Below are 25,053 nucleotides of genomic sequence, written 5' to 3'. Positions count from 1 at the left end.
GTTTTATTCTAAGTGTTACATAGTTTTAGCTGTTAACGTTTAGGTCTGCGATTCATTTTGAGTTGATTTTTTGTTTTTGTTTTTGTTTTTTTGTGTTTTTTTTTTAGATGGAGTCTTGCTCTTTTGCCCAGGCTAGAATGCAGTGGCAGGATCTCAGGGGACTACAACCTTCGCCTCCTTGGTTCAGGGGATTCTCCTGCCTCAGCCTCCCAAGTAGCTGGGATCACAGGCACCTGCCACCATACCTGGCTAATTTTTATAGTTTTGGTATAGAGAAGGGGTTTCACCATGTTGGCCAGGCTGGTCTCAAACTCCTGACCTCAGGTGGTCCACCTGCCTCAGCTTCCCAAAGTGCTGAGATTACAGGTGTGAGCCACCACACCTGGTCTTGAGTTAATTTTTGCATATGGTGTAAGAGATTCCAACTTCATTCTTCTGTTTTTTTTAAATAGTAAATGAAGCCAAAACTTTCTGGCTATAACACATAAATTTTCATTTCTTTACATGTGTATGTACATACAGGTACTTTTGCCTTGTTACAGACAAAAACTGATTTTTTTGTTGTTGATAACAGTATTGTGAATTTGAGATCTCTGAACTGAACCACAAGAAAACATTTATTTTACTCTGTCTCCTTAGAGCCAAGATTCTGGGTCAGACAATCGTATAAACACAGTCAGTCTCAAGGAAGCATTGGAAAGGTTTGATCACAGCCCAACCCCTTCTGCCTCTTCTCGGAGTTCAAGAAAATCATCTCACACAGCAGTCTCAGACCCTTCCTGTGAGTACCCTTACTTCAAAGCAGACTTCTTTAAAGTAACGAAACTGTTAGTTACTTACATCAGCATTTCTCATCAAATGCCTCTTTAAAATTGTAAGTTTTTACATTTCTGAAATATATTAACCTTTCCAGTGAGTTAAAGGCACGTTGCCCACTTTTAGCAAAGAATTAAGTTCTTCAAGTAGCCTATTAAAATGTGTAGGTGGTAATGGTGGTGATGGTGTTTTTAATCATCCCTCAAAAAGAAAGGCAACTATTTATTGTGTTTTTTACTGTAGGGCCAGTAAGTGTTCTTAGGTTTGCTTTTTGAAAGTTTTTTTTATTGTCTTCTCTTTATGAAGACTTGTATAATTGTCATTAAGTTAGTAACTTTTTGTATTTAAAGTTTTCCTATTTAAAATATTTTCTTTGTGCTCATAAAAAGATAGAAGTAACTATATTGAATCATCTGTCATGGACTTCACTTTCATTGAATGGTTTGGAAAAATAATTCAAAAGCCATTTTTATTAACTGAAATGCATTTTGAGATTAATCTTTTTTTTTTTTTTTTTGAGACGGAGTCTTGCTCTGTCACCCAGGCTGGGGTGCAGTGGCCGGATCTCAGCTCACTGCAAGCTCCGCCTCCCGGGTTGATGCCATTCTCCTGCCTCAGCCTCCCGAGTAGCTGGGACTACAGGCGCCCACCACCTCACCCGGCTACTTTTTTGTATTTTTTTAGTAGAGAGGGGTTTCACCGTGTTAGCCAGGATGGTCTCGATCTCCTGACCTCACGATCCGCCCGTCTCGGCCTCCCAAAGTGCTGGGATTACAGGCTTGAGCCACCACGCCCGGCCGAGATTAATCTTTGAAAAGTATATTTTACAAAGTACTAATGCTCTTCTGATTTTGTTGAATGACTTCAGCAACACCAACCAAGATCCCGACAGATACGAGCACTCCGCCCAGGCAGCATTTACCAGCTCATGAGAAGATGGTGCAAAGAAGGTCATCATTTAGTAGTCAGGTAAGCTCTTTAGTGGATATTCTTCTGAATAAAGATTTATTAAAAGGGGGAAAAATGATCTAAATCTTCAGAAATTCATTGATTTGTTACCCCTCTTTGTAAAGATCAAAATAGTTACTGATATGTGACGCTCAAGACTTCCCTTTTTTGTGTGAAGTGGTTGTCATGTGTATCAGTCCTTTCAATTATTTTTCAAGTAAAATATTAGTTTTTTTTTTTTTTTAATTGTGGAAAGCTCATAATTGATAACTGTTTTATGTCTGAGTTCAAATACCAATTGTCTTAAGTCTGGCCAGCTTTTATTGAGAGCTTGTTCAAGGTGTACTATAGGAAGTTCCTTGGAAAATAAAATATAAATAGGGAACAGGCCTTTCCAGTATAGACGGGAAGACATAGCTGTATTCAGCTAACAAAAATATGAGGCAAATGGTAAGTTTATTAATATGAATATCATATTGATATTTCTGCTGGAAGTACTCATGTATGGGAATGAGAATCACTTCAGTGTTATTTTTTATTTTGCTCTAGTCCATAAATTCCCAGTCTGTTGGTTCATCATTAACACAGCCAGTGATGTCTCAAGCTACAAATTTACCAATTCCACAAGGCATGTCCCAGGTATTTTTTGGTTTTTGTTTCAGTTGCATATTTGAAAATGATAAATTGCTTTTAAGCTAATGTAATTTAAAAAAAAAAAAAATCCATGCTTGCTGGCAAGTACCTGTAAGCACAGCTACTTGGGAGGCCGAGGTAGGAGCACATACACACACACACACACACACACACACGCACGCACGCACATATATAATTATAGTTACAGATGCAGTGAATCTTAACTGGGGCCATTTAGAATATCTGGGGACATTTTTGGTTGTCGTAATGATTGTGGGGTATCACTGGCCCTTAGTGAGCATGGTCCAGGAATCCTAATTATCTTTCAGGATGCATGACAGTCTTGCACAACAAAGAATTGTCTTGCTTAATATGCCATAACACTCCCTCATTGAGAAACACTATAGACATAAAGATATTAAAGATGAAATGTAGCTGTGCATTTTGTTCTTCCAATGAATATTGGAAGAATTGAGTAACTTTATTTGTATATTCATTCTTTCGATATTTATTGAGTTCCTTGTGTGTAACAGGCATTGCAGATGCTGACAGTACAAATATAATATCTATACTAAAAAACCATTACATCTAGAGGGAACGACAGATAACTACATTTCCACATTATATTGCCTGTGCTGAAGGTATATAAGTTGATATGTAAGCACATTGTGTGAATCCTTAATGCAATCTGAGGAAGTGAAGGAAAACTTTCTAGAATTGTTTCTTGGCCTAAGTTCAGAAGGAGGCCTGATAGTGGAAAGTAGCGAGAAAAGGGGGGAGTAATTCCAAAAGTGATACTGCGTTACTTTGGAGCCTAACTTCCCAACTTGTAATTTATGACTCTGTACTCTTTCAGTGCCTCAAACACATTAAAAATACCACGGAGAAATAGTATTTTTCTTCAACTTTTCTGTTTTGTTTGGCATTAAATATACCTTAACTTAGCAGGTCTTGATTTCAAGGAATGGTCATTAATAATAGGTAAAAACAGTATTTTTTTTTAAATGGCTCTCTCTGGGCCAGGCGTGGTGGCTCACTCTTGTAATCCCAGCACTTTGGGAGGCTGAGGCGGGTGGATCACCTGAGGTAGGGTGTTCGAGACCAGCCTGGCCAACCTGGGGAAACCCTGTCTCTACTAAAAATACAAATATCAGCCGGGTGTGGTTGCGGGCACCTGCAATCCCAGCTACTTGAGAGGCTGAGTAACGAGAATCGCTTGAACCCAGGAGGCGGACGTTGTAGTGAGCCGAGATCACGCCACTGCACTCCTACCTGGGCAACAAGAGTGAGACTCCATCTCAAAAAAAAAAAAAAAAAAAAGGTCTATCTTATATGGTTATTTAAGTTATACATATATGATAGGAGATACATACTTTCTATATTATTAGTTTTTTAATCTCAGGATTCTAAAGCATTTCTTAACATTTTATGGGAATATTTTCATGAAATAAAAGATATGTACTATGTCAAAAATGTTAGTAAGCATTCATATCTCACATTTTGTTCACTAATAAAACCAAATGCTTTCCCTCAGTTCTGTGGTTTTACTTCCTGTTTTCCTGCCTTCTGTGTTTGTTACTATTTTCTTTTTGTACTTGATAGAAATCCTTTTAAGTGATAGCAATATAATGCTTGTCCAAGGGTACAAATAACTTTAGTTATAATAAAATAACATTTGTATGATATAAATGTAACTTTTTTATTTTTTAATTTTTTGAGACAACGCCTCACCCTGTCATCCAGACTGGAGTGCAGTGGTGCTATCTTGGCTTACTGCAACCTCAGCTTCCTGGGCTCAGGCGATCTTCCCTCCTCAGCCTCCCAAGTAGCTGGGACTACGGGTGCATGCCACCACACCTGGCTAATTTTTATATTTTTAGTAAAGACGGGGTTTCACCCTGTTGCCCAGGCTGGTCGCAAACTCCTGGACTCAAGCATTCTGCCCACCTCAGCCTCCCAGAGTCCTGGGATTACAGCTGTGAGCCACCATGCTTGGCCATAATTATAACACATTGTCTAATTAAAAAAAAAAAAAAAGCTTGAGGGAGTTGAGGTACTAAATTAATTTATATTTTCTCAAGCTAGTATAATATAATATATGATATGGTCTGGTTATTGTTAATTTCTGAAATCAAAGTTGTGTGCTCTGAAATGTAATTTAGTATCCCGAATACAAACTATTCAAGATGGAGTTAAAAAGCTTTGGATGGGAAGGACATTTCTCGCTTTTACACACAGTTCACTGTAAGAGGCTACTTTAAGACTCTTTAAGACAGATTTCCTTCCAATAAAGAGAAACTCTTCCTGCTCTTACACTGTATCATGTACTGAAAATTCATGGGAATAATTAAAGAGCCTGTGTAGACTTAAGAGATGAATCACCAAATGTGGCTAAATTATAAGTAGAGGAAAATAGGAGCTGCTCATGACTCAAATGAAACAGAGAAATAAGATTGAAAACATAATTTTATTTTCATTCATGTATGTGTTTTTTCATTCATACTTGCCTAGTCTTTAAAAGCCCATGTTCTATACTTACCTGAGGATAGTTTCCATTGAAGATAGAAGTGAAAATATTATTATTGGTTATCTGTCAGATTTTTGCAACTTTGAGTAATTCTACTCATGTACACAGAGAGGACATTCTAGGGATGACAGAAATTGATACAGATTAACTCCAGGTGCAGACTACTTTTTCCTTTGTTAAGGGGTAAAAATGAAGCTAAGAAGTTTAAATACGACTGGGCACGGTGGCTTGTGGGAGGATTGCCTGAGCTCAGGAGTTCAACACCAGACTGGGCAACATGTGAGACCCCATCTCTTAAAAAAAAATTAGCCGGACATGGTGGCATATGCCTGTAGTCCCAGCCACTTGGGAGGCTGAAGTGCAAGGATTGCTTGAGCCTGGGTGGTTGAGGCTGCAATGAGCCATGATCACACCACTGCATTCCAGCCTGGGTGACTCTGTCTCAAAAAAAAAAAAGTAGTTACATTTTTTTCCAGTAAGTGATAGCTACAATATGAGCTCAGGTCTTGTAAATCCAGGGTGTATGTGTAATCAGTCAATATCCAGTCAGAAGCCAGAAGCATACCGGAAATTTGAACAGGAATAATATAAAAAAGTATTAACGGTAACACAGATTAACTCCTAAAAGAAGTAAAGAGAACCTAAAGAATATAGGAATAAGGCTAGGTGTGGTGGCTCATGCCTATATTCTCAGCACTTTGGAAGGCTGAAGGAGGAGGACTGCTTGAGCCAGAGAGTTCAAGAGTAGCATAGGCAACATAGGAAGACCCTATTTCAACTATATATATGTATTTTTAAATTTTTATTTATTTATTTATTTTGAGACAGAGTCTCGCTCTGTTGTCCAGGCTGGAACGCAGTGGCGTGATCTCAGCTCACTGCAAGCTCTGCCTCCCGGGTTCATGTCATTCACCTGCCTCAGCCTCCAGAGCAGCTGGGACTACAGGCGCCCGCCACCACGCCCAGCTAATTTTTTTTGTATTTTTTGGTAGGGGCAGGGTTTCACTGTGTCAGCTAGGATGGTCTCGATCTCCTGACCTCGTGATCCACCTGCCTCGGCCTCCCAAAGTGCTGGGATTACAGATGTGAGCCACCGCACCTGGCCAAAAAATACATTTTTGTATTAGCCAGGTGTGGTGGTGCATGCCTGTGGTCCCAGCCACTGGGGAGGCTGAAATGGGAGGATCTCTTGAACCCAGAAAGTTAAGGCTGCAGTGAGCCATGATCGCACTGCTGCTCAACAGCCTGGGTGACAGAGGGAGATCCTATCTCAAACAAACAAACAAAAAAAGAATACAGAAATAGCAGATGCAGAGAGCAACCACTCTGTAAGGCAGATGGAGAGTACCCAAGGAAGGAACATACTTAAAAGACTCCCCGCAAACTGCCAACCTCCTTCCCCCATGCCAGGCTAAGACACAGATCTTCTTGGGGCAGATGTGGCTATAGCAACTGGGTAATAGAGAAGTTCACTGACATGCCGCAGATTAGAGCTAGAGAGCTGGAAGCATCAGCTGGGGTACTGGTAAAGCTTTCAGGGAAGCTGCCCGCTAGGATGTCATTAAGACTTGCTGGAAAGCCACCTGCCGGGGAGCTGACAAGGCTAACTGGGAAGCTTCCCGTTGGCTTCCCGACATAAGAGCAAGAAGGAAAAGCACCAGAACCAGGAGTTGATCAAGCACCTTTCTTGGCAGTGTCCCTCCAGCACCACCTACTGATGTGGATAACTTTGTGCCTGCTGGCAAAGGAGAAATATTTTGAAGGTCCAGGTCCAATATCACAAAGCAGAGCAAAGATGGGTGGATTAGGAACTAAGGGGCATAATCAGCATAGCATCCTTCACTCATGTTACACTGCTTACTTTTCACATTGCACAATTATAAGGAGTAAGTAATTCTAAAATATTTTGTACTTTTGCCATACATGGTACTTCAGTTTCAGTTTTCAGCTCAATTAGGAGCCATGCAACATCTGAAAGACCAGTTGGAACAACGGACACGCATGATAGAAGCAAATATTCATCGGCAACAAGAAGAACTAAGAAAAATTCAAGAACAACTTCAGATGGTCCATGGCCAGGGGCTGCAGGTAATTGTTATATTTGAACACAAAGAAAGCATCCCATTCACATTTTGGATTTCTAGCAAAGTTAACTTTTCTTAATTAAAAGTGAGATGCAAGAGATACGTTTTATCAATTCAGTTAAATATTCACTGGTTACCTACTCAGTATGATTATACTTTACAGTCTCTAAAGATAATTCATTCCTGAGGGTATTTCTGTCAACATCCTTGTTTCTCCAGTCATCTTTTTTACCAGTCCAAATTTTAGTAAGTTTGAATCCATAATATAAAAATTATATTTTACATCAAGTTTTAGGTACCTCTTGGGTACGGAATTTATAAATCAATCATCAGTAATATTTTTATTAAACTACCAGTATGTATGATTCAAATTAGTCTTACATGACCAACCAGCAGGACCACGCCAGGAGACTATGACTTTGGTAAAGGGAAACGGAGTGAAAACTACTTCTGTCTGATGTTATAAAGTATAAATGATAAGTGATACAGAGCTGTCAGTCCACAGACTGAGTAGCACCGAGTTACACTTTTCTAACAATTGGAAACATAGAATTAAGATAACTGAAAGATTGAATATGAAGTTTCGTGTTTTATTCACTAATTATTTATTGCTAATTCTTCAAAGTGACTTAACCTTGTTACTTGCTTTTTAAATGCACTTTGTAGCTTGATTTTGCCTTCTTTTTAATGCTCTCATTCTTCTTTTCAATCTACAAAGCTCATTTTAACATAATCTTTATTTTTAAAGATGTTTTTGCAGCAATCAAATCCTGGGTTGAATTTTGGTTCTGTTCAACTTTCTTCTGGAAATTCATCTAACATCCAGCAACTTGCACCTATAAATATGCAAGGCCAAGTTGTTCCTACTAACCAGATTCAAAGTGGAATGAATACTGGACACATTGGCACAACTCAGCACATGATACAACAACAGACTTTACAGAGTAGTACATCAACTCAGGTAATGTTACTGAGCACAGCGGGCTGTGGAGTGGTCAGTGTTTGGAATGCACACTATTGCTGAAACAGAAATAAAGCTCTAATGATAAAATATCATTTCAAAATTTAATCATATTTAGAAAGTATAGCATTGAAAGTGATCATGAAAATATTTTGTGCTAATCATGTTAGTATCAAATATTTTCAGCTTTTTTTTTTTTTTTTTTTTGAGACAGAGTTTTGCTCCTGTTGCCCAGGCTGAAGTGCAATGGCATGATCTTAGCTCACTGAAACCTCTGCCTCCTGGGTTCAAGCGATTCTCCTGCCTCAACCTCCTGAATAGCTGGGATTACAGGCACCCGCCACCACGCCGGGCTAATTTTTGTATTTTTGTTAGAGATGGGGTTTCACCATGTTTGTCAGGCTGATCTTGAACTCCTGACCTCAGGTGATCGCCCACCTCAGCCTCCCAAAGTGCTGGGATTACAGGCCTGAGCCACTGCACCCAGCCGAGCTTTAAAATATGTCACAATCTGTTTAAAGATGTAGTCTAGTAATTATACCAAGTTACTATAACTTAGACTATTTCTGTATGTTAAAAAGGTATGACTTGCTCAAGAGGCTGACCAGGAAGCCTGCTGGTGCAGAATAGACTGTTGGGGGGTGGGGGGGCAGTAATGGTTTATTGACTATTCCAGAAAATATTGGCAATTACTGTACATCTGTGACTGTAAATCCCAAGGATTTAAATGGAAAATAGCAAAATACCCACTAATTAGTTATTCACTTTGGGCATTTAACAGAAATTCTTCGGGTATATTTTATATCATCTCTATTATAGTCACACTTCTTTCTAAAGTCATAGTTTACCTTCCAGCAAGATATTCAAGACTAATTCATTCTCAATTACCACGAGTCATTCCTTTGTGGTTATATTTCTCCCAGAGTAATATATCCTGCCACTTCTTTCTCTGTCATATTGTCATATTGTTAGAATGATGAATTCTAGCATACTTCCCAAATGATTATTTTCAGTTAATCTGTCTACAAAATCTGTCTTTATTTTTCACAGAGTCAACAAAATGTACTGAGTGGGCACAGTCAGCAAACATCTCTACCCAGTCAGACACAGAGCACTCTTACAGCCCCACTGTATAACACTATGGTGATTTCTCAGCCTGCAGCCGGAAGCATGGTCCAGATTCCATCTAGTATGCCGCAAAACAGCACCCAGAGTGCTGCAGTAACTACATTCACTCAGGACAGGCAGATAAGGTAGTTGTCATATTTCATTTGTTATTTTGAAAATTGTAAACCGATTAATTAGAAAACAATAATTTGATTTTTTAATCAAAATTTTTAATGTGACTTTAATGTGTTGCTCGCTGCAGCCAGTGTTCTTAAATTTGAAATAAAAACACATAATTTATTCATTGTTTAAAGACTTCATAATTAAAGGGTAACAACAAATTTTGTTTCTTGTCCAAAAATATGCTGCAAGATATTATAGAATACAGATTCTACAGCACATTGTTAGAAAAGGTTTATGACAGGCTCTGTGTCACTGTGAAGCTTTTGTCTTTTCAATATAGATGCTAGAGAATGTCCATGTAGTAACAGTGGTTAGGGTAGCTTACCTTTTTTAAGTTTGTTAAATGCTCAAAATATGTTGTCTCAAATTGTCATTTATTAAAAGAAAATGTACATGAGGGCCTTCTTTTATTTCCCAGATAAGAAAAAAGTGAATTTTCAGTAATTAGCCAAGGGGTCTATAGCTAGCTAAGGTGATGAGGGAGGGAGCTCTGAACACAGAGCTTGGTGTCGTCATTTCAATGCTCAAGTGCTTAAACATGTATTACAGAAAGGTTTTGTGGCCTGCTCTGGAAAAACAACCATCTATGACTTATTTTAGTGCACTGATCACGTGAGCAGTGCCCATTCTATCCAATATATAGTTTTTTTATCCCTCACCCCCACCATCCTCCTCCAAAGTCTATTATATCACTCTGTATGCCTTTGCTGTATCCATAGCTTAGCTCCCACTTACCAGTGAGAATATATAGTATTTGGTTTTCCATTTCTGAGTTACTTCACTTAGAATAATGGCCTCCACCTCCATCCAAGTTGCTGCAGAATGCATTATTTTATTCTTTTTTTATGGCTGAGTAGTAGTCCATGGTGTATACATACCACAGTTTCTTCATCCACTCACTGGTTGATGGGCACTTAGGTTGATTCCATATCTTTGGAATTGTGAATTGTACTGCGATAAACATACGTATGCAGGTGTCTTTTTGATACAATGACTTCTTTTCCTTTGGGTAGATACCCAGTAGTGGGATTGCTGGATCAAATGGTAGATCTACTTTTACTTCTTTGAGAAATCTCACATTCCCACCAGCAGTGTGTATTGTTTTTTGACTTTTTAATAATGGCCAGTCTGGCTGGGGTAAGGTGATATTTAACTGTGGTTTTAAGTTGCGTTTCCCTGAACATCTATCTATTGAGGAGGACAGAAACCACATCTTAGCAAACATTTGAAGGCCTACCTAGATGAGTATGGCATCGTCCCTTCCCCAAGGGAAAGACCAGACTAGTAAAAGCAGTAGAAAGATAAACAAATCAGTATTGTTTGGTATGATGAATACTTTAGAGTATTCTAAAGAGAAAGGAGGAAGTGAGCAGTTTTTTGTTTGTTTTTTTGTTTTTGTTTTGTTGTTTTGGTTTTGTAAGCAGTTTCATGGGTTGAGTCAAGCAGGTGAATAACAGTGTGGTCAGGAAAGCTTCACTAAGGCAGAGATACTTGCCTGGACTCTTCAAGAGCTTGGCTTTTGGTGTGGGTGTGGGCACGGAGTCTAGGGAAGCATTCTGGGCAGAGGGAGTCGTGTATACAAAGCTGCAGAAGTGTGAGTTACACGAAAGCAGATTAAAGAAAATGTTCTTATCACATTTACCAGTGAGCCATGGGCTAATTCAGATGTTAATTTCATTTAAGATTACAGAGAAATCAGCACCTAGCACTTCTGTGACTAAGTGTACTTTGTAAATATTACTTATTTCTTTGGACTTTCTTAATATGGACAATTTTAATTCTTTATAGTTTTGCATTAAAGTATTTGGTTGTGTAATATATAAAATACAGTATTTTATTTTCAAGATCTGTACTAAGTGTAATATTATATACTTTAAACAGTTTGTAAGTACAGTTATGTCATGCCACATCTATGTTAGAGTCATATCTCACTGTAATGACCAATGTTATAAACTAACTTCATCTCACAGAAAAGGCAAATGGAAATAATATTGTTCCACAAAGAAGCATCATTTTTTTGTGTTATTGTTCTTTCATTTCAATAAGCAAAAGGAAGCAGGGAAAGAGGGAAAAATTAATGAATTCTAGCACAGCAGATGCTATGCTGCCTTGATAAATCCATAAATTGAGAGGAGTTTTATTCACTGTTAGAATGTCATTTGGTTTTGAATTATATTTATAAGATACAATTTTGTGTGAATTTCTTCTGTAAACCTAGAGTTTAAAAAAATTACATTATGATAGCTTTGTTTATTCTTGAACTGTGTGCCAGTATAGCAGATGAATCATGTGCCACATGTATTTGACTCCCTGGTACCTAGTAATTTTATAAAAAGAAAAAGGTTCTTTTTTTATAGATTTTTAAAAAATTTTATTGTGGAAAAATGCAAATGACATAAAAGTTACCATGTTAACCATTTTAAAGTATACAGTTCCTTGTCATTGAGTACGATTTTTACCATCTCCCCTAACCATCTCCAGAACTTTTTTCATCTTCCCAAACAGAAACTCCATACCCATTATACAAGTCCCCATTCTTCTCTCCCCAGTCCTGGGCAACCACCATTCTATTTTCTGTCCCTGTAAATTTGACTAGTCTAAGTACCTCATATAAATGGAATCATACAGTATTTGTCCTTTTGTGAATGGCTTATTTTACTTAGGATAATGTTCTCAGGGTTCATCCGTGTTACAGCAGTTGTCAGAATTTCTTTCCTTTTTAAGGCTAAGTAATATTCCACTCTACTGTGTTGTACTTATTCATTCCATCTGTCAATGGAGTCTTGGGTTACTTCTACTTTTTGGCTCCTGTGAATAACGCTGCTTATGATTATGGGTGTACAAATATCTCTTTGAGTCCCTGCTTTCATTTTGGGGAGTTATGTAAGCAGAAGTGGAATTCCTTCATATAGTAATCCTATAGTAAATTTTTTGAGGAACTGCATACTGTTTTCCATAGTGGCTGCACCATTTTTACATTCCCACCAGCACTGCGCAAGATTTCTCTACTTGCTTGCCAACACTGGTCATTTTCTATTGTTGTTTGTCTTTTATAATAGCCATCCTGATGGGTATAAAGTAGCCTCTTGTTGTGGTTATGATTTGTATTTCCCTAATGATTAGTGATGTTGAGCATCTTTTCATGTGCTGATTAGCCATTTGTGTATCTTCTTTGGAGAAATGTTTGTTCAAGTTTGACCTTTGCCCATTTTTTTAATTGGGTTGATTGTTGGTGAGTTGAAGGAGCTCTTAGACATTCTGGTTATTAATCCCTTATCAGAAAGATGATAGGCAGTTATTTTCTCCCATCTGTGGGATGGGAGAGTTACCTTTTTACTCTGTTGATAGTGCCCTTTGATTCACAAGATTTTTAATTTGATATAGTCCAGTTTATCTGTTTATCTGTTCTTTTGTTGCCTGTACGTTCGGTATCATATCCAAGAAATTACTGCTAATGTCAGTTGCTAGTTATTGCTAAATCCATTGTCATGAAGCTTTTCCCCTATGTTTTCTTCTAAGAGTTTTATAGCATTGGCTCTTATATTTTGGTCTTTGGTCCATTTCAAGTTAACCTTTGTCTATGATGTGAGGTAAGGATCTAACTTTATCCTTTTGAATGTGGATATCCAAAAATGTTTTGTATTTTTGTTACACGTTGATCTTGCTGTATGAATTGTTTGTTTTACTGTTATACCAAAGGGAATCTTTTAAAATGAAACAAAGTAGGAATATACAGACCTTGAAAAACTAAATTGGCAATGTCATTGGGTATTATCTTAGGTAAGTATTTACTCCACTGCCTTTTATGATGTATACCTTGTACTTTGGACTCCAATTTTTTTCCTTCTTTCTTCTAACAGATTTTCTCAAGGTCAACAACTTGTGACCAAATTAGTGACTGCTCCTGTAGCTTGTGGGGCAGTCATGGTACCTAGTACTATGCTCATGGGCCAGGTGGTGACTGCATATCCTACTTTTGCTACACAACAGCAACAGTCACAGACATTGTCAGTAACACAGCAGCAGCAGCAGCAGAGCTCCCAGGAGCAGCAGCTCACTTCAGTTCAGCAACCATCTCAGGCTCAGCTGACCCAGCCACCGCAACAGTTTTTACAGGTAATTCTCGCCATGGGGAAGCTGCTTCAAACTCATTACTTTCATGTAATGAAATTAAGCATTAAGTGAACAGTTTTGTGAGTGATGTGAAAAATTCACAAAGCTTATTGTACAGTTTAAATCTCTACAAAGATGGAAAGCTGTCCTGGTTGGCAATTTTTTTTCTTCCCTTGTTCAGTCATTGGAAGACTTTAGACCTGCCTTTGGGTATACCCAGTTATCAGAACTGCTGGACAGAGTGAGTGGCCTACTTCCTGCCCACCTGTTTTCTCAGTCTCTGGCTAGAGTTTCTGGAACTTAAGCAAGTACCTCTTTCCTCCTTTTTCTAGCCAACCATAAATTCTACTCTGTACAGAGCAGGGATTTCTTTTTACTGGTATGGGTGTTACCTTAAATTATTTTGTTGAATTCAATCTTATTATAATTTTTGAGTTATAAATTAGTATCAGAGGAGAAATACTGTGGAGGTGTAGTATATGTATGAGCTAAGTATATGTATAGCTAAGAACTTGGGCTGTAAAGTCTAGCTGCCCTGGGGTTGAGTCACTGCTGCACCACGTACTGCGTGACCTTTGGCAGGTTGCTTACTCTTGCTAAACGTCACGTGTAAAGTGGAGGTTATAATAATTGATACCTCATGGATTAATAATGCTTGTAAATCACTGAATATAAGAAAGACAAGGCACATAGCTGTTATATGTGACCGCTATATTGACAAATGTCATAGACACTTGGATTCGCCAAAATATAGACACAGATATCATGTAGATAAATCAGACCATCTCTCCTTATCTATGGGATACAGAAGAAAGTCACTAGGGCGAGATCCTCATCAGAGAAATGAACAAAACCCTTATCTGGACCTCAGGATCCTCACTAGAAATCCACCTTTTCCCCTTCTGGCCTAGCTGGAGCATTGTGAATGTAGGCTAGCTTGGAAGTGTACTAGAGACCACTGCATCTAGGCCGGGCACTTACCATTAATTTCTGAGTTACACAACATGTGATGTGATTATTGTATTCTATATTTGGGCATAAATATAGTCTTAATTTGTCACCCTTTGTGTGCTGGTCCAAATATAATCCTTGTCTGTGGTGTGGAAAACTAAAACAGGCTAGTTGCCATAATATCTGATAGTCACACAGTCTCTTAGACTTTAAGCCTATGCTGCAGACATAACTGGGGTAGCTACTATTACAAATAAAGAAATAACAAAAACTTAGAACAAGTTCTAAATTATTATGTAGGGAAAATATATCCAATGAGAATTAAGCATAAGCTAAAAAAAGGAGAGGACCTGCCTTAACATCTCAGTCTTCTAAGTTATCAAGGAACAAAGGCCCTTAAAAGAATAAACATTCTCAAAAAAAAAAAAAAAAAAATTGGCATCCCAAAGACATAGGGCCCACAAAGAAATAAGATAGGCAATACCTCTCATAAATACACTTGTATGTAGGTAATAAATACACAACTTGGCCTTTCTAAATTATGTAATACCTAGTTCTAAAACATGCTCCTGTTGTAATCTTATAAGGCTCATAAGTATCCTGAAGTCTTTGCCTTACACAGCTTTTCCTAATAACAAAGAGCGAAAGAAAACTCTGAAGGTCCTTGACAAGGTGTAGTAGTCTTTAAGGTTTGTCAAGGATTTGCTCTTTTGTGTGTGTGTGTGCATGTTTCTTTCATGTACATTTGCAAAAATCGCCCACCACAGCTCCATTTTGAAATTAAGAACCCTGCATCAAGTTGTACTGTCAGTAATGGGGAAAGGACTTTCATTGTAAAAATTGACTTTCTTTCCATTAACGTTTTTTTGTATCCGAGAGTTTCACGTTAATGAACAGCACGTCAAAAGTAAAAATTTGGTGAAAGGAACGGGAGCTCATATATTTGAGTCTTGCCCAAAGTCACACAGCTTACTTATGTAAATGGCAGAGCAAAACTCAAATGCAGGGCTTCTGTCTGCAAATCCTGTGCCTTTTTTCGTTTTGTTTTGTTTTGTCTTGTCTGTCTGTATACCACACTGCTACTTATCGGACCTAAGGCTCCAACTTTGCCCTCATAATTATGATGCTTTTAAATAATATTAATATTTAATCTTTATTAAGAGCCCAGTGTGGTAGGCACTGTTATTCCTATTTTGTAAAGAAAGAAACTGAGGCCCAGAGAAGTACACAGCTTGACCAGGTCACACATGTGGTAAGTAGGGCAGCCCAAGTTTGAACCATTCAGTCTACCTCAGGGCCCACGGTCCTGGCAGCTTAACTGTGCCGCTCTAACCAGCTGAGCGGACCTGTGTGCAGAAGGCATTGTCTGTTTGGCCTAGGAGTGTTTGGTTTTCATATAGTCATAACTATGCTCAAATTTTGTAATTTAAAATATGGGTCTTTAGGACATAAAGTGAAAGAACATGTGTGATTTGGCTCAAGATATAGATTGCTTTCTATACCATAAAATCTGCAGCTGAGATTCCTGTAAAAAATGAAACTCTCATACTTTCAGAAAGAGGGAAGGCCTCATAAGCATTTTCCAAATTAGAATTTTTAAACCAGAGCGTGAAAGTGGTATGCGTTATGTAGAATTTTAAGGATTTTGTCCCTATGGACGGGAGAGTGTGAGTAAATCTTGCGTGGGTGGCATAAAGGGAGTAAAGCAATGCTGCATAATCCATTTGGTTTTTAGACTTCTAGGTTGCTCCATGGGAATCCCTCAACTCAGCTCATCCTCTCTGCTGCATTTCCTCTACAACAGAGCACCTTCTCTCAGTCACATCACCAGCAACATCAGTCTCAGCAACAGCAGCAACTCAGCCGGCACAGGACTGACAGTTTGCCCGACCCTTCCAAGGTTCAACCACAGTAGCACACGTGCTTCCTCTCTGACATCAAGGGAGGAAGGGGATGGCCCATTAAGAGTTACTCAAATGACCTGAGGAAAGGAGGAAAAGTTCCAGCAGTTTCATGAGATACGGTATTGAGTGTTCTAGTTCCTGGAATTAGTTGGCAGAGAAAATGCTGCCTAGTGCTACCGATGTACATTAAATACCAGCCAGCAGGAGCTGATCATAGGGGCATAGCCAATTCTGACAGTGTTTTAGTTGCCCGGATATTTTTGATGGAAAAAGAATATGTTGCCAAATGTTAAGAAGCTCAGCTATGAAATAACCTCCAGGGAATCAGAAAGGCACTAATGATGTTAGTAACTTTTAGTGGTTCTGTGCCTCTTACCAAGTGTTACAGAGGACACACCACTGCCACGTCAGGGGTTTGCTTACAGTGATGCCATGAAGACAGTCCAGTAGACTTGGTAGCGACCCCCTCCCCCGACCCCTCTCCCTTTTCAGATAATGATGGAACAGTAATTACTTTCAGAATGTTGTGTGGGTTCAAATTCTCTATGTACAGATGATGTAAAAATATGTATATGTCTGGATAAAAGGAGAGAAAGCAAAACATTTTGTATGCTGCATGAACGCGTTATCTCTTCCTTACAGGTATGAGCACCTTTCCTGAGATTCTGACACCATGTGCAAACTGATCCATCCTCTGTTTTTCCTTTTGTTTACAACACAATAGTGTTCTGTTCACTTTTCCGGGGCACAAGTTTTTTTGTTCATACTTTGGCTGTGATGTCACAGTTTGTTCAGTGAGGTATGATGTGCTGCTGGGAATGGATTTTTTTTTCAGGTTAAATTATTGATACAACAGGATTTTCAAGTTACTCAGAAATATCCCTCATTTCATTATTTTTCAATTATGTTTGAAAACAGAATTTGCACTGCTTTATTTTAGGTGGTTGGGAGTTTTGATTGCATATTTTGTTATAGTTCATAGTTGGAAATATTTGTGTAAATGGTTTTCAACAAGCCTGAAAGTAATTTCAAGAATGTTTCAGTTATAGAGGTAAAATTTGCACACAAAACATCTTAGGCACTTTTTAACATTCTCAATCATGGGAATTTTAACTTTTGAGATTTGTTGAAATATTTTTTATTATCCTTCACAATTTCAGTGCTTCTTTTAGTCAGAAATGATTCAGGGTTATTTGAGGGGGAAAAACCCCATAGTGCCTTGATTTTAATTCAGGTGATAACTCACCATCTTGAACTCATTGTCCGGTTTCCGTAGCAGTTTTACAACCTTAGTACCTTTTTAACAGCATGTGGGTGTCAGTGTCATTATTAGTCTCCTAATAAGTTCCTTTGAAGACTGCTATCAGTCTCTTGGACTGGAGATACAAATAATTTAGAAATGAAAGATGACAACCTAACACTATCATAGTTATTAATGTGATCCTAAAATTGTTTCCTAAATCAGCATTTTTCTTTAGTCATTTAAGAATTTACCAGAAATATTTGCTCAATATGATCTTGATATTCCTACAAAGAAAAAAAGAAGGCATAGGAATTTGGCTATGCCTTCACTACAACACTAAAATATTGTAACTCACATGCCTTCTAAACGTGAACTAAGATTTCCTTGAGCAATATCATATTCTAAAAGTAGTAAATTCCAATACAAGTTACATACATTTTAAAAACACTTTATAGATTTTATGGTACTAATGAAATTTACAGTGATAGAACAAAAGAAGATTAGTAGAAAATACATTATTAGAATATAAAAAAGTTATTACTGAGGAAAGGGAGGAGAGGACAAGTGTAATAAATCAAAATTGACCTCAAAAGAAAATGTGTAACAGAGTTGAGATTATTAAAACAGAAAAGGTTCTGAACAATGAAAATTAATCTAAATGCAGAATTGCTAGGTGAAGAGGTCAGGGGAATGCTAAGCCAGTTCTTAAGACTTTCTCTGTCCTCTGCTTTGCTGTTATCCTTAAGGCATATACTTTGTCTTTCTGCAGAAAATTCTACCTGGCCACAATTACTTTGAACATTAATGTTGAAAAAGAAAACAACCAAAGAAAATTGGTACTTACCCTTCTACAAGAGAAGTGCGACTAGATACCAATCAGTAATTAACATATCAAGGAGCTCTTCTAGCTCAATGACCATCCAGTAGAGATTTCCCACATTCCCATGAATATCAAGAATAGTTGTCAGAATATGTGTGTACCTGAGCATACGTACAGAGACAAGGGGGATGTTGTGGAATATGGCAAAAGGATTGTTCTTCTCCCCTTTCAAATTGCCTTTCTTAACTTTATGCCATTCCATATATATCTGAGTTGTGCCTCATTTATTTATTGGCAATTCCTAGTGATACGGATTTAGCTAACAAAAGATATGAAGAACTATTATATTAAGGCATGTCCTCTACATACCACACTTAAAAGATGGTGAACTGTGAGTACTACTTAGGTTGACAGCAACAAAGCATAAGACAAGCCCCAGGTAAATGTGTAAACTGTTTACTCACATTGTCCTACTCCAGCCCCTTCAATTATTTCCCATCTCTACAAATAGTTGGGGGAAAAAATTAAAATTTTCCTTTATGATTCTTACTGTTCTTCATAGCTCATCTTTTCCTGCTTAGAATTAACCATTGCTAATTTAAAGGAGCAGCTAGCTGCTTTTCTGTCAGTCTGAAGTGTAGTAGTGGAAGAAGTAGTAAGCACCAGCTGCCTCTTTGCTGCTTTGTTTTCCTCCTGCTTCTCTTAAATTTGGGGTGCAAAGCTATCCCGCCCCACACCCTGCCCCATGAAACTTGAGCATTCAAATGAAGATTCAGCAGTGTCTGTTCTTCATTCATTTCTATAGCCAAAGCTGTTAGTTAAAATCCCAAATCTTTATCATTTAAAGACACCAAATAGAAACACCTTCCAGCTTAAAGAGAAAAAAAAAGTCTCTTCCCTCTGCTTTACTCTCACAGGTATTCATCTTTCTTAAAAACACTTATTCTGGGTGGTACTTTTTAGGTAAGAAACTACTGGGTTTCAGGAAAAATGCTAGCTACTCTGCAGTTACCGTGCTTTGGATATACAGTTATCATAGTTTTGGGGGAGTCAGTATTGTTTAACAAATGCAAGTGAGAACTACAAGCGTTAATAAAGTTGCTCCTCAGAGCGGTGTCAAACCAGAACCCAGACACTTAAGTACTTCATTTTTGAGTGGAAAATATTGGAGGAACAAGTATGGGAGATGCCGGTAGCATGTGAGTAAATAACTACAGTCTAGCCTTCCAGCATCCCAAATTCCAGGGGTAACTTGAGAGTGCTGTGCTCTCCTTTGTCATTTGTATCTGGCTTAGGAATGTACTAGTAATAACAAGATGCCAGTGATTTTGAATAGTTTGTTGTAGATATTCAGTGCAAAATAGTGAAAATATTTGGATTCTTCAGAAGTGCTATAGTTGTTGGTCATTGCCTTAAAGCAGTCGCTTGACGTTAGGAGCACTGAAGCAGTCCAGCTCCATCAAGAGCACTGTGTTGAAGGGAGAAGAACCCTTGTTCAAGAAGCCTTAGAAAGGGATCCTTAAAATAGTACTCTACGCAGACAAGTGAAAATTCTTTTAAACTGGATATTACTCAACATGTTTTCAGATGTTTCCACTACACTGAGGCAAACTTTTTAAAAGTGGAATGCAAATAGCATTTTACTTTAGTATTTCTGCTTTTTTCTTTGTTTCTTTGGTAATTGAAAGTTTGTTGATGAATATTTGTGTAAAACTCATTCAACTCTATAACCTTTCCAATTACCTGTGGCCCTGTCTTAGTCCCACGGGAGTCCCTGTTGGAAGGGGTAAACACTGGATATTAATGTTGCTGAGTGAGTCTTTCTAGCCAGGACAAGCTGATTGGAATTTCTGAATGGTAGAGAAGAAACAGCACAAAGGCACTTGCCATTTTAAGTGTTTGGAGAAAGAGAACCTTTTAAGTTTGGATTGGGTGAGCTTTCTTCTAAAAGGAGCTTCTGAAGTAATTGCAAAGGAATAGAATCGACTATTTTTATAGTATATTTAATATATTTGTATATAACTATGAGTATAATAGGAACCCTCTACATGCCTCCCACTTTTCTAATTTACTTCCCCTTTTGCCATAGCACTAGTATAGCCTCATCCGCATGGGTAATGTGCCTATTGTCAGCCTACCAAAAGATAGTGCTGCTGCTTTATGAGACAGGTGAGAAGACCCAACTCTCATGCCTGGGGATCCTTTACGGAAGGAATAGCACACACTTTTAAAACAACATACCACAGTCTAAAAGCATCATTTGGAAATGTAACAAGCACTTTATTGCAATTACTCATTTTGATAAAGTTTATTCTTAGGCGTTAACCAATTCTAAAGGATCCCCAAATCATCACTTAGGTGAAATTATATAAAATGACACATTTCTGAGAAATGTTTAGATCCAGTGAACCGTAGTTGGTTTATGGGAGCGATTTCAAGATAGCCAAATGAACTTTGACTTTTGTTTTGAATGTGGTGGAGTCAAGAGATTGTAGATGCCTAGTTTGATTTAAACACTATTGTAAACCTATCTTGCCTATTGTGTGGACACCAAAAGAGACCAATGAGCCTGTTTATTTTTCAGAGGTCTAGGAAAATTGCATCCGTGTGAGTAGATGTACAGAACTAATCTAAAAGTGATTGCTAGTAATATTTTAGAATATAATAATTTCAAGAATTATTCTGAGTGTTTTAAATGTGCCCTGAAATGTTGGCATGTCATTTCAGCGTTTCCATTTGAATTGCTCTTGTAATATTTTTGCACAAAAAGGACTGAGAAAAAGACTACTTTGGTTAAAGGAAAAAAAGTATAATTTGATCTTTAATTTTAATGTCTCCTGTGGAAACACTGGGGATGAATTTTGTTGACACAGTTATTCAGGATATTTAAAACAGTGTTGAACAGCTCACAAGAAATTAAGCAAACTTGGATTTTTAAAATTAAAATACTTTCTTTCCATGTGACTGTTTTGCATAGTTTTTTCCCCCTATGTCATAACACTACATTCCTTTTCTTAAATAAAATACTCTGCAGGTTTTGTTGTGAGTGTTTAACAGTATTTTGTAAGCTGCCTGGGTTTCCTCAGGGAAACATTATTTAGTGGAATAATTTATGGAGAGACTGTTAAGTGAAATTCCATCACCACCACCAGCAAACACTGAGGTGCTGCATTAAGTGACAATCAAACTAGTAAGTATTTATGAAAGAATTTAGAAAGGGATTCAAAGAAGCAATTGCTTTTAAAACAGTTCTCTGGGGTTGTTGAATAAAAATGGCTAAATGTATTTATTTGTATTTTAAAATATCTGTGTGTTCTGTTTTCTCATCAAAGTGATTTCAGTGTCATGTATTTAATTTGTGGTTTGTTTTGTTTTGCACCATATTCTTCTTAGAGAACTGGCTCTGGTTTGGGGTGCAGTCACCAACTCTCACGATAATCTTTACGGACAGTCTGAACCTACTTTACTTCAGGACGGCAGTGGAGGGGCCAACTCCAGCAGCCCCTGCACTTCCCTCCTCAAGTCATCTCAGAAAGAATTTTAAAAATAACTTCTTTCAAATCTGATTCATATAGTTCCAACCTTTTTCTAGTTTCACTTGCTGCCTTCTCTGTTTTATGGGCACTTTTTGTATGATTACTTCCCCAACAGAGCCAAAGGCCAGTATGACAACCAATGGCACACGATGCCTCTATTTTGCCCAACTGGGGAAATGTTAGTAAAAGAAATAGCATCTTTTAATGGCTGTCATTATATCCATATTAAAATCCATTTAAAGTTATTAAATTTGATGGAATAATGTATACAGGCTGAAAACTTCTACCAAAAATGTTTGCTGTCTTTAACATGGTGTCGTGTTACTTGGTCCTTTGAAAACAAAACAAAACTTCCATACACAGCACTGCCCAATAAAGCAGTGTTGGAATATTGGAAGCCTAGGCATTGGAGGATCCTTCTTGGTCACATGCATTAGAACAGAATCCTCCACTTTAGGACTCAAAGAGAAGCTATGGAGTCTCACAGGCTAGGTATAGCACACAACTTAGAGAATGGTAGTTAAAGCACGTCAACCACAATTCAATGATCTAAAAAACATTTCTTAACTCTGAGGGTTAAAATGAAGACACAATGTTTTCAAATAAAAGCTTTTACATTTCTTAGGAAACAAACTGTGACATCGCTTTTAAAAATGACATTCAAATGTTTATAATGTGTGTTTTTGAGTTGGCTTGGACTAGTACAAGTTCAATGCTGGCAGTGGTTGTGCCAGTAGTTAAGTTAAAATAAGTTGTTACTTTCAGATTGATGTCTTGTATAACCAGACAATCATCTTCAAGCAAAAAAAAATGGCCAGGAAATGTCTTTTATTAAAAAAAAAAAAAAAAAAATGTCAGCCAGAACAGCTATCACTTAGACCATTCTGGAATGATTTCGAAATCTTTACTATGGTACAAAGTTGGGGAAGGCCTCAGTATGGCACTTTCATATTCACTCTATGTAAAGATTGAAGCCCAAAGATGAGTTTAATTCAGTGCTGTATTGAAACCAGTCAGTGCAAAAAAAAAAAAAAAAATTTATCTTTGTAAATTTTTCATTGTTAACATCAGTTGGTAGTTGTTAAAACATGCACCAAATTCTTTATAATGTTCTGTGTGGTTCTCAATGTGATATTCTTGACGTTGCTGTCCTTACTGCTTGGTTCTTGGTTTTAAATTAAAAAGTAGACGTAGCCCATCATTTTTACTTCCAAAACGGTGGAGCTAAAAACGGCTAATTGATCTTAAGAATACCCTTTACTAAGGCAAAGATTTAATTGAAATCCAAATTTACAGAAATGAAACTGACATTTTCCATTTGTTGTCTTCTGCCAAAATTCTGAATTGCATACACGCATGAGGGATAATGAATGGTTTCAACGGTGCTATATTAGGTTCTCTGATTTTCATGACCTATGTATGTTTGGAAATACAATATTGTATAAAATGTGGATCGTTTTGTTACCGATTTAATATTGCCATTTTAATTTGGTGTAACAATTGGTTACACTTGTTTTTCAAAGCTATCCTTTGAGGAGAAAGTCAAAATGTTGTTAGCCTACCTCCACTCAGGCCTCTTGCTGTGTAATCATTATTCCAGGTTATGATGTGCATAGCTTTTAAAACTGCGTGTACTATTATTCTGCTCTTTCCCATACTCTTGTCATGTATTCAGAACCTAAACTTATAGCAAAAGAGCCAAGCAGTAGTTTTTTTGTAAATGTAAAAATAATTAGATCCAGACTTTGTTTCCTTCAATTTTAAAAATAAAAAATACCTCAGTGCTATGTTTTTCAGTATCACCTGCATTTCTCAAGAAATAACACCTGCTTCATGTGGCACATAACTTGTAAGAATCACATTTTGGATTTTAAAGAAAGACGATTAAATATTTTAAGATCACAATCAATGACATTTCCCTTTCTTTTATTCAACTATGGAGCCTAATTGCTGCAATAGCGATTTTTTGTAGCTTAGGTCTGACTTACCAAATTCTCAGAGGAATTATGTCCTGCTACAAGATTGTGGTGCCTCAGAGTGCGACGCTGTTGTTATTTGCATATGAAGCTAGTATTGGGACCAAGCTATCTGAACTGAGGTTAGGCTATGATGGTACCAGCTACTCTCTACGAGTAATTGTCTCTTCTGTTATTGGAAAAACAGCCGGGCGCGGTGGCTCACGCTTGTAATCCTAGCACTTTGGGAGGCCGAGGTGGGTGGATCACCTAAGACCAGCCTGGCCAACATGGTAAAACCCTGTCTCTACTGAAAATACAAAAAATTAGCCGGGCGTGGTGGCAGGCACCTGTAATCCCTGCAACTCGGGAGGCTGAGGCAGGAGAATTGCTTGAACTCAGGAGGCGGACGTTGCAGGGAGCTGAGATCATGCCACTGCATTCCAGCCCGGGTGACAGAGTGAAACTCGGTCTCAAAAATAAAAAAAAAAAAAAAAAAAAAAGTATTAGTGAGAATTCCTCACTCTTTATAATAATCTAAGGCAATATAGACTGTCTAACCACAGAGTTTATCTTAATCCACAAGACATTGAGTTTTCCACCCTTTGATACTTCCTATAGCAGAGAACTGAAAAGTTGACAAATACGACCTTTTTCACTAACATGTGCTACTTGGCATTTAAAAGTTACTTTTTAGCTGAAGACCCCTCTAAGATCTCCACAGTAGTAGCTATCTTCCTCACAGAGTTACCATGTAGCAATTCCTACAGTGCTGGGTGATTAACTGGGTTCTTTCACAATCTCTTCAAATTGCAAACTACATTGTGGACCTTTGTAGTAACTCATAAACCTGAATTGCTCTGGGTCTCTTACACTTCACACAAATAACATGAATGTTTCTGTAGAATTGTCCTTCAGTTTAGTGAGGCTATTAATGGGAATATTACTGCATATGATTCTAGAATATAAAAGGCTGACAGAAAGCAGCTGTTACTCTACTTGGGTGGAGGAGTAGTCAGAATATACTCAAAACGACAGTGACGACTGAGGTTGCTATGAAAAAACAAGGCAGTCATAGCATAATGAATGATGTTAGGCTCTGGAATTAAACTGCCTGGTGTGACTCTACCATGTAACCTTGGGTGAGTTAGTTTTTTCTTGTTTAACCTTATATTAGTACCTACTAGCTCACAGAACTGTAAGGGTGACGACAGTACTTTCGAACAATGAATGCCTGGCTCCTGTTTAGCTACTTTAGGCATATCTCAAATG

General features: G+C 37.7%; 1 protein-coding gene across 16 annotated transcripts in view; it reads left to right on the top strand.

The window, feature by feature from the left end:
* The window catches only part of CLOCK (clock circadian regulator), a 120,193-nt gene extending 96,580 nt beyond the window's left edge, over nt 1-23,613 (top strand). For 8 of the 16 annotated variants that reach the window (XM_009207082.4, XM_009207087.4, XM_009207085.4 and 5 more), the window contains 8 exons: nt 640-781; nt 1,685-1,785; nt 2,314-2,403; nt 6,860-7,012; nt 7,757-7,969; nt 9,020-9,222; nt 13,120-13,375; nt 16,059-16,505. In XM_009207082.4, the coding sequence (XP_009205346.1) occupies nt 640-781; nt 1,685-1,785; nt 2,314-2,403; nt 6,860-7,012; nt 7,757-7,969; nt 9,020-9,222; nt 13,120-13,375; nt 16,059-16,238 (1,338 nt within the window). In that variant the 3' untranslated portion in view covers nt 16,239-16,505. Of the gene's footprint in view, nt 1-639; nt 782-1,684; nt 1,786-2,313; nt 2,404-6,859; nt 7,013-7,756; nt 7,970-9,019; nt 9,223-13,119; nt 13,376-16,058 lie in introns of all 16 variants that reach the window. The other 8 variants (XM_009207075.3, XM_021938611.2, XM_009207077.4 and 5 more) reach the window with 4 other exon arrangements.
* Nucleotides 23,614-25,053: the final 1,440 nt, after the last annotated feature.

Source organism: Papio anubis, chromosome 3 (genome assembly GCF_008728515.1).
Source record: "Papio anubis isolate 15944 chromosome 3, Panubis1.0, whole genome shotgun sequence".
NCBI lineage: Eukaryota > Metazoa > Chordata > Mammalia > Primates > Cercopithecidae > Papio > Papio anubis.
Note: the sequence above shows the minus strand (reverse complement) of the source record. Positions and strands in the feature narration are given on the sequence as shown.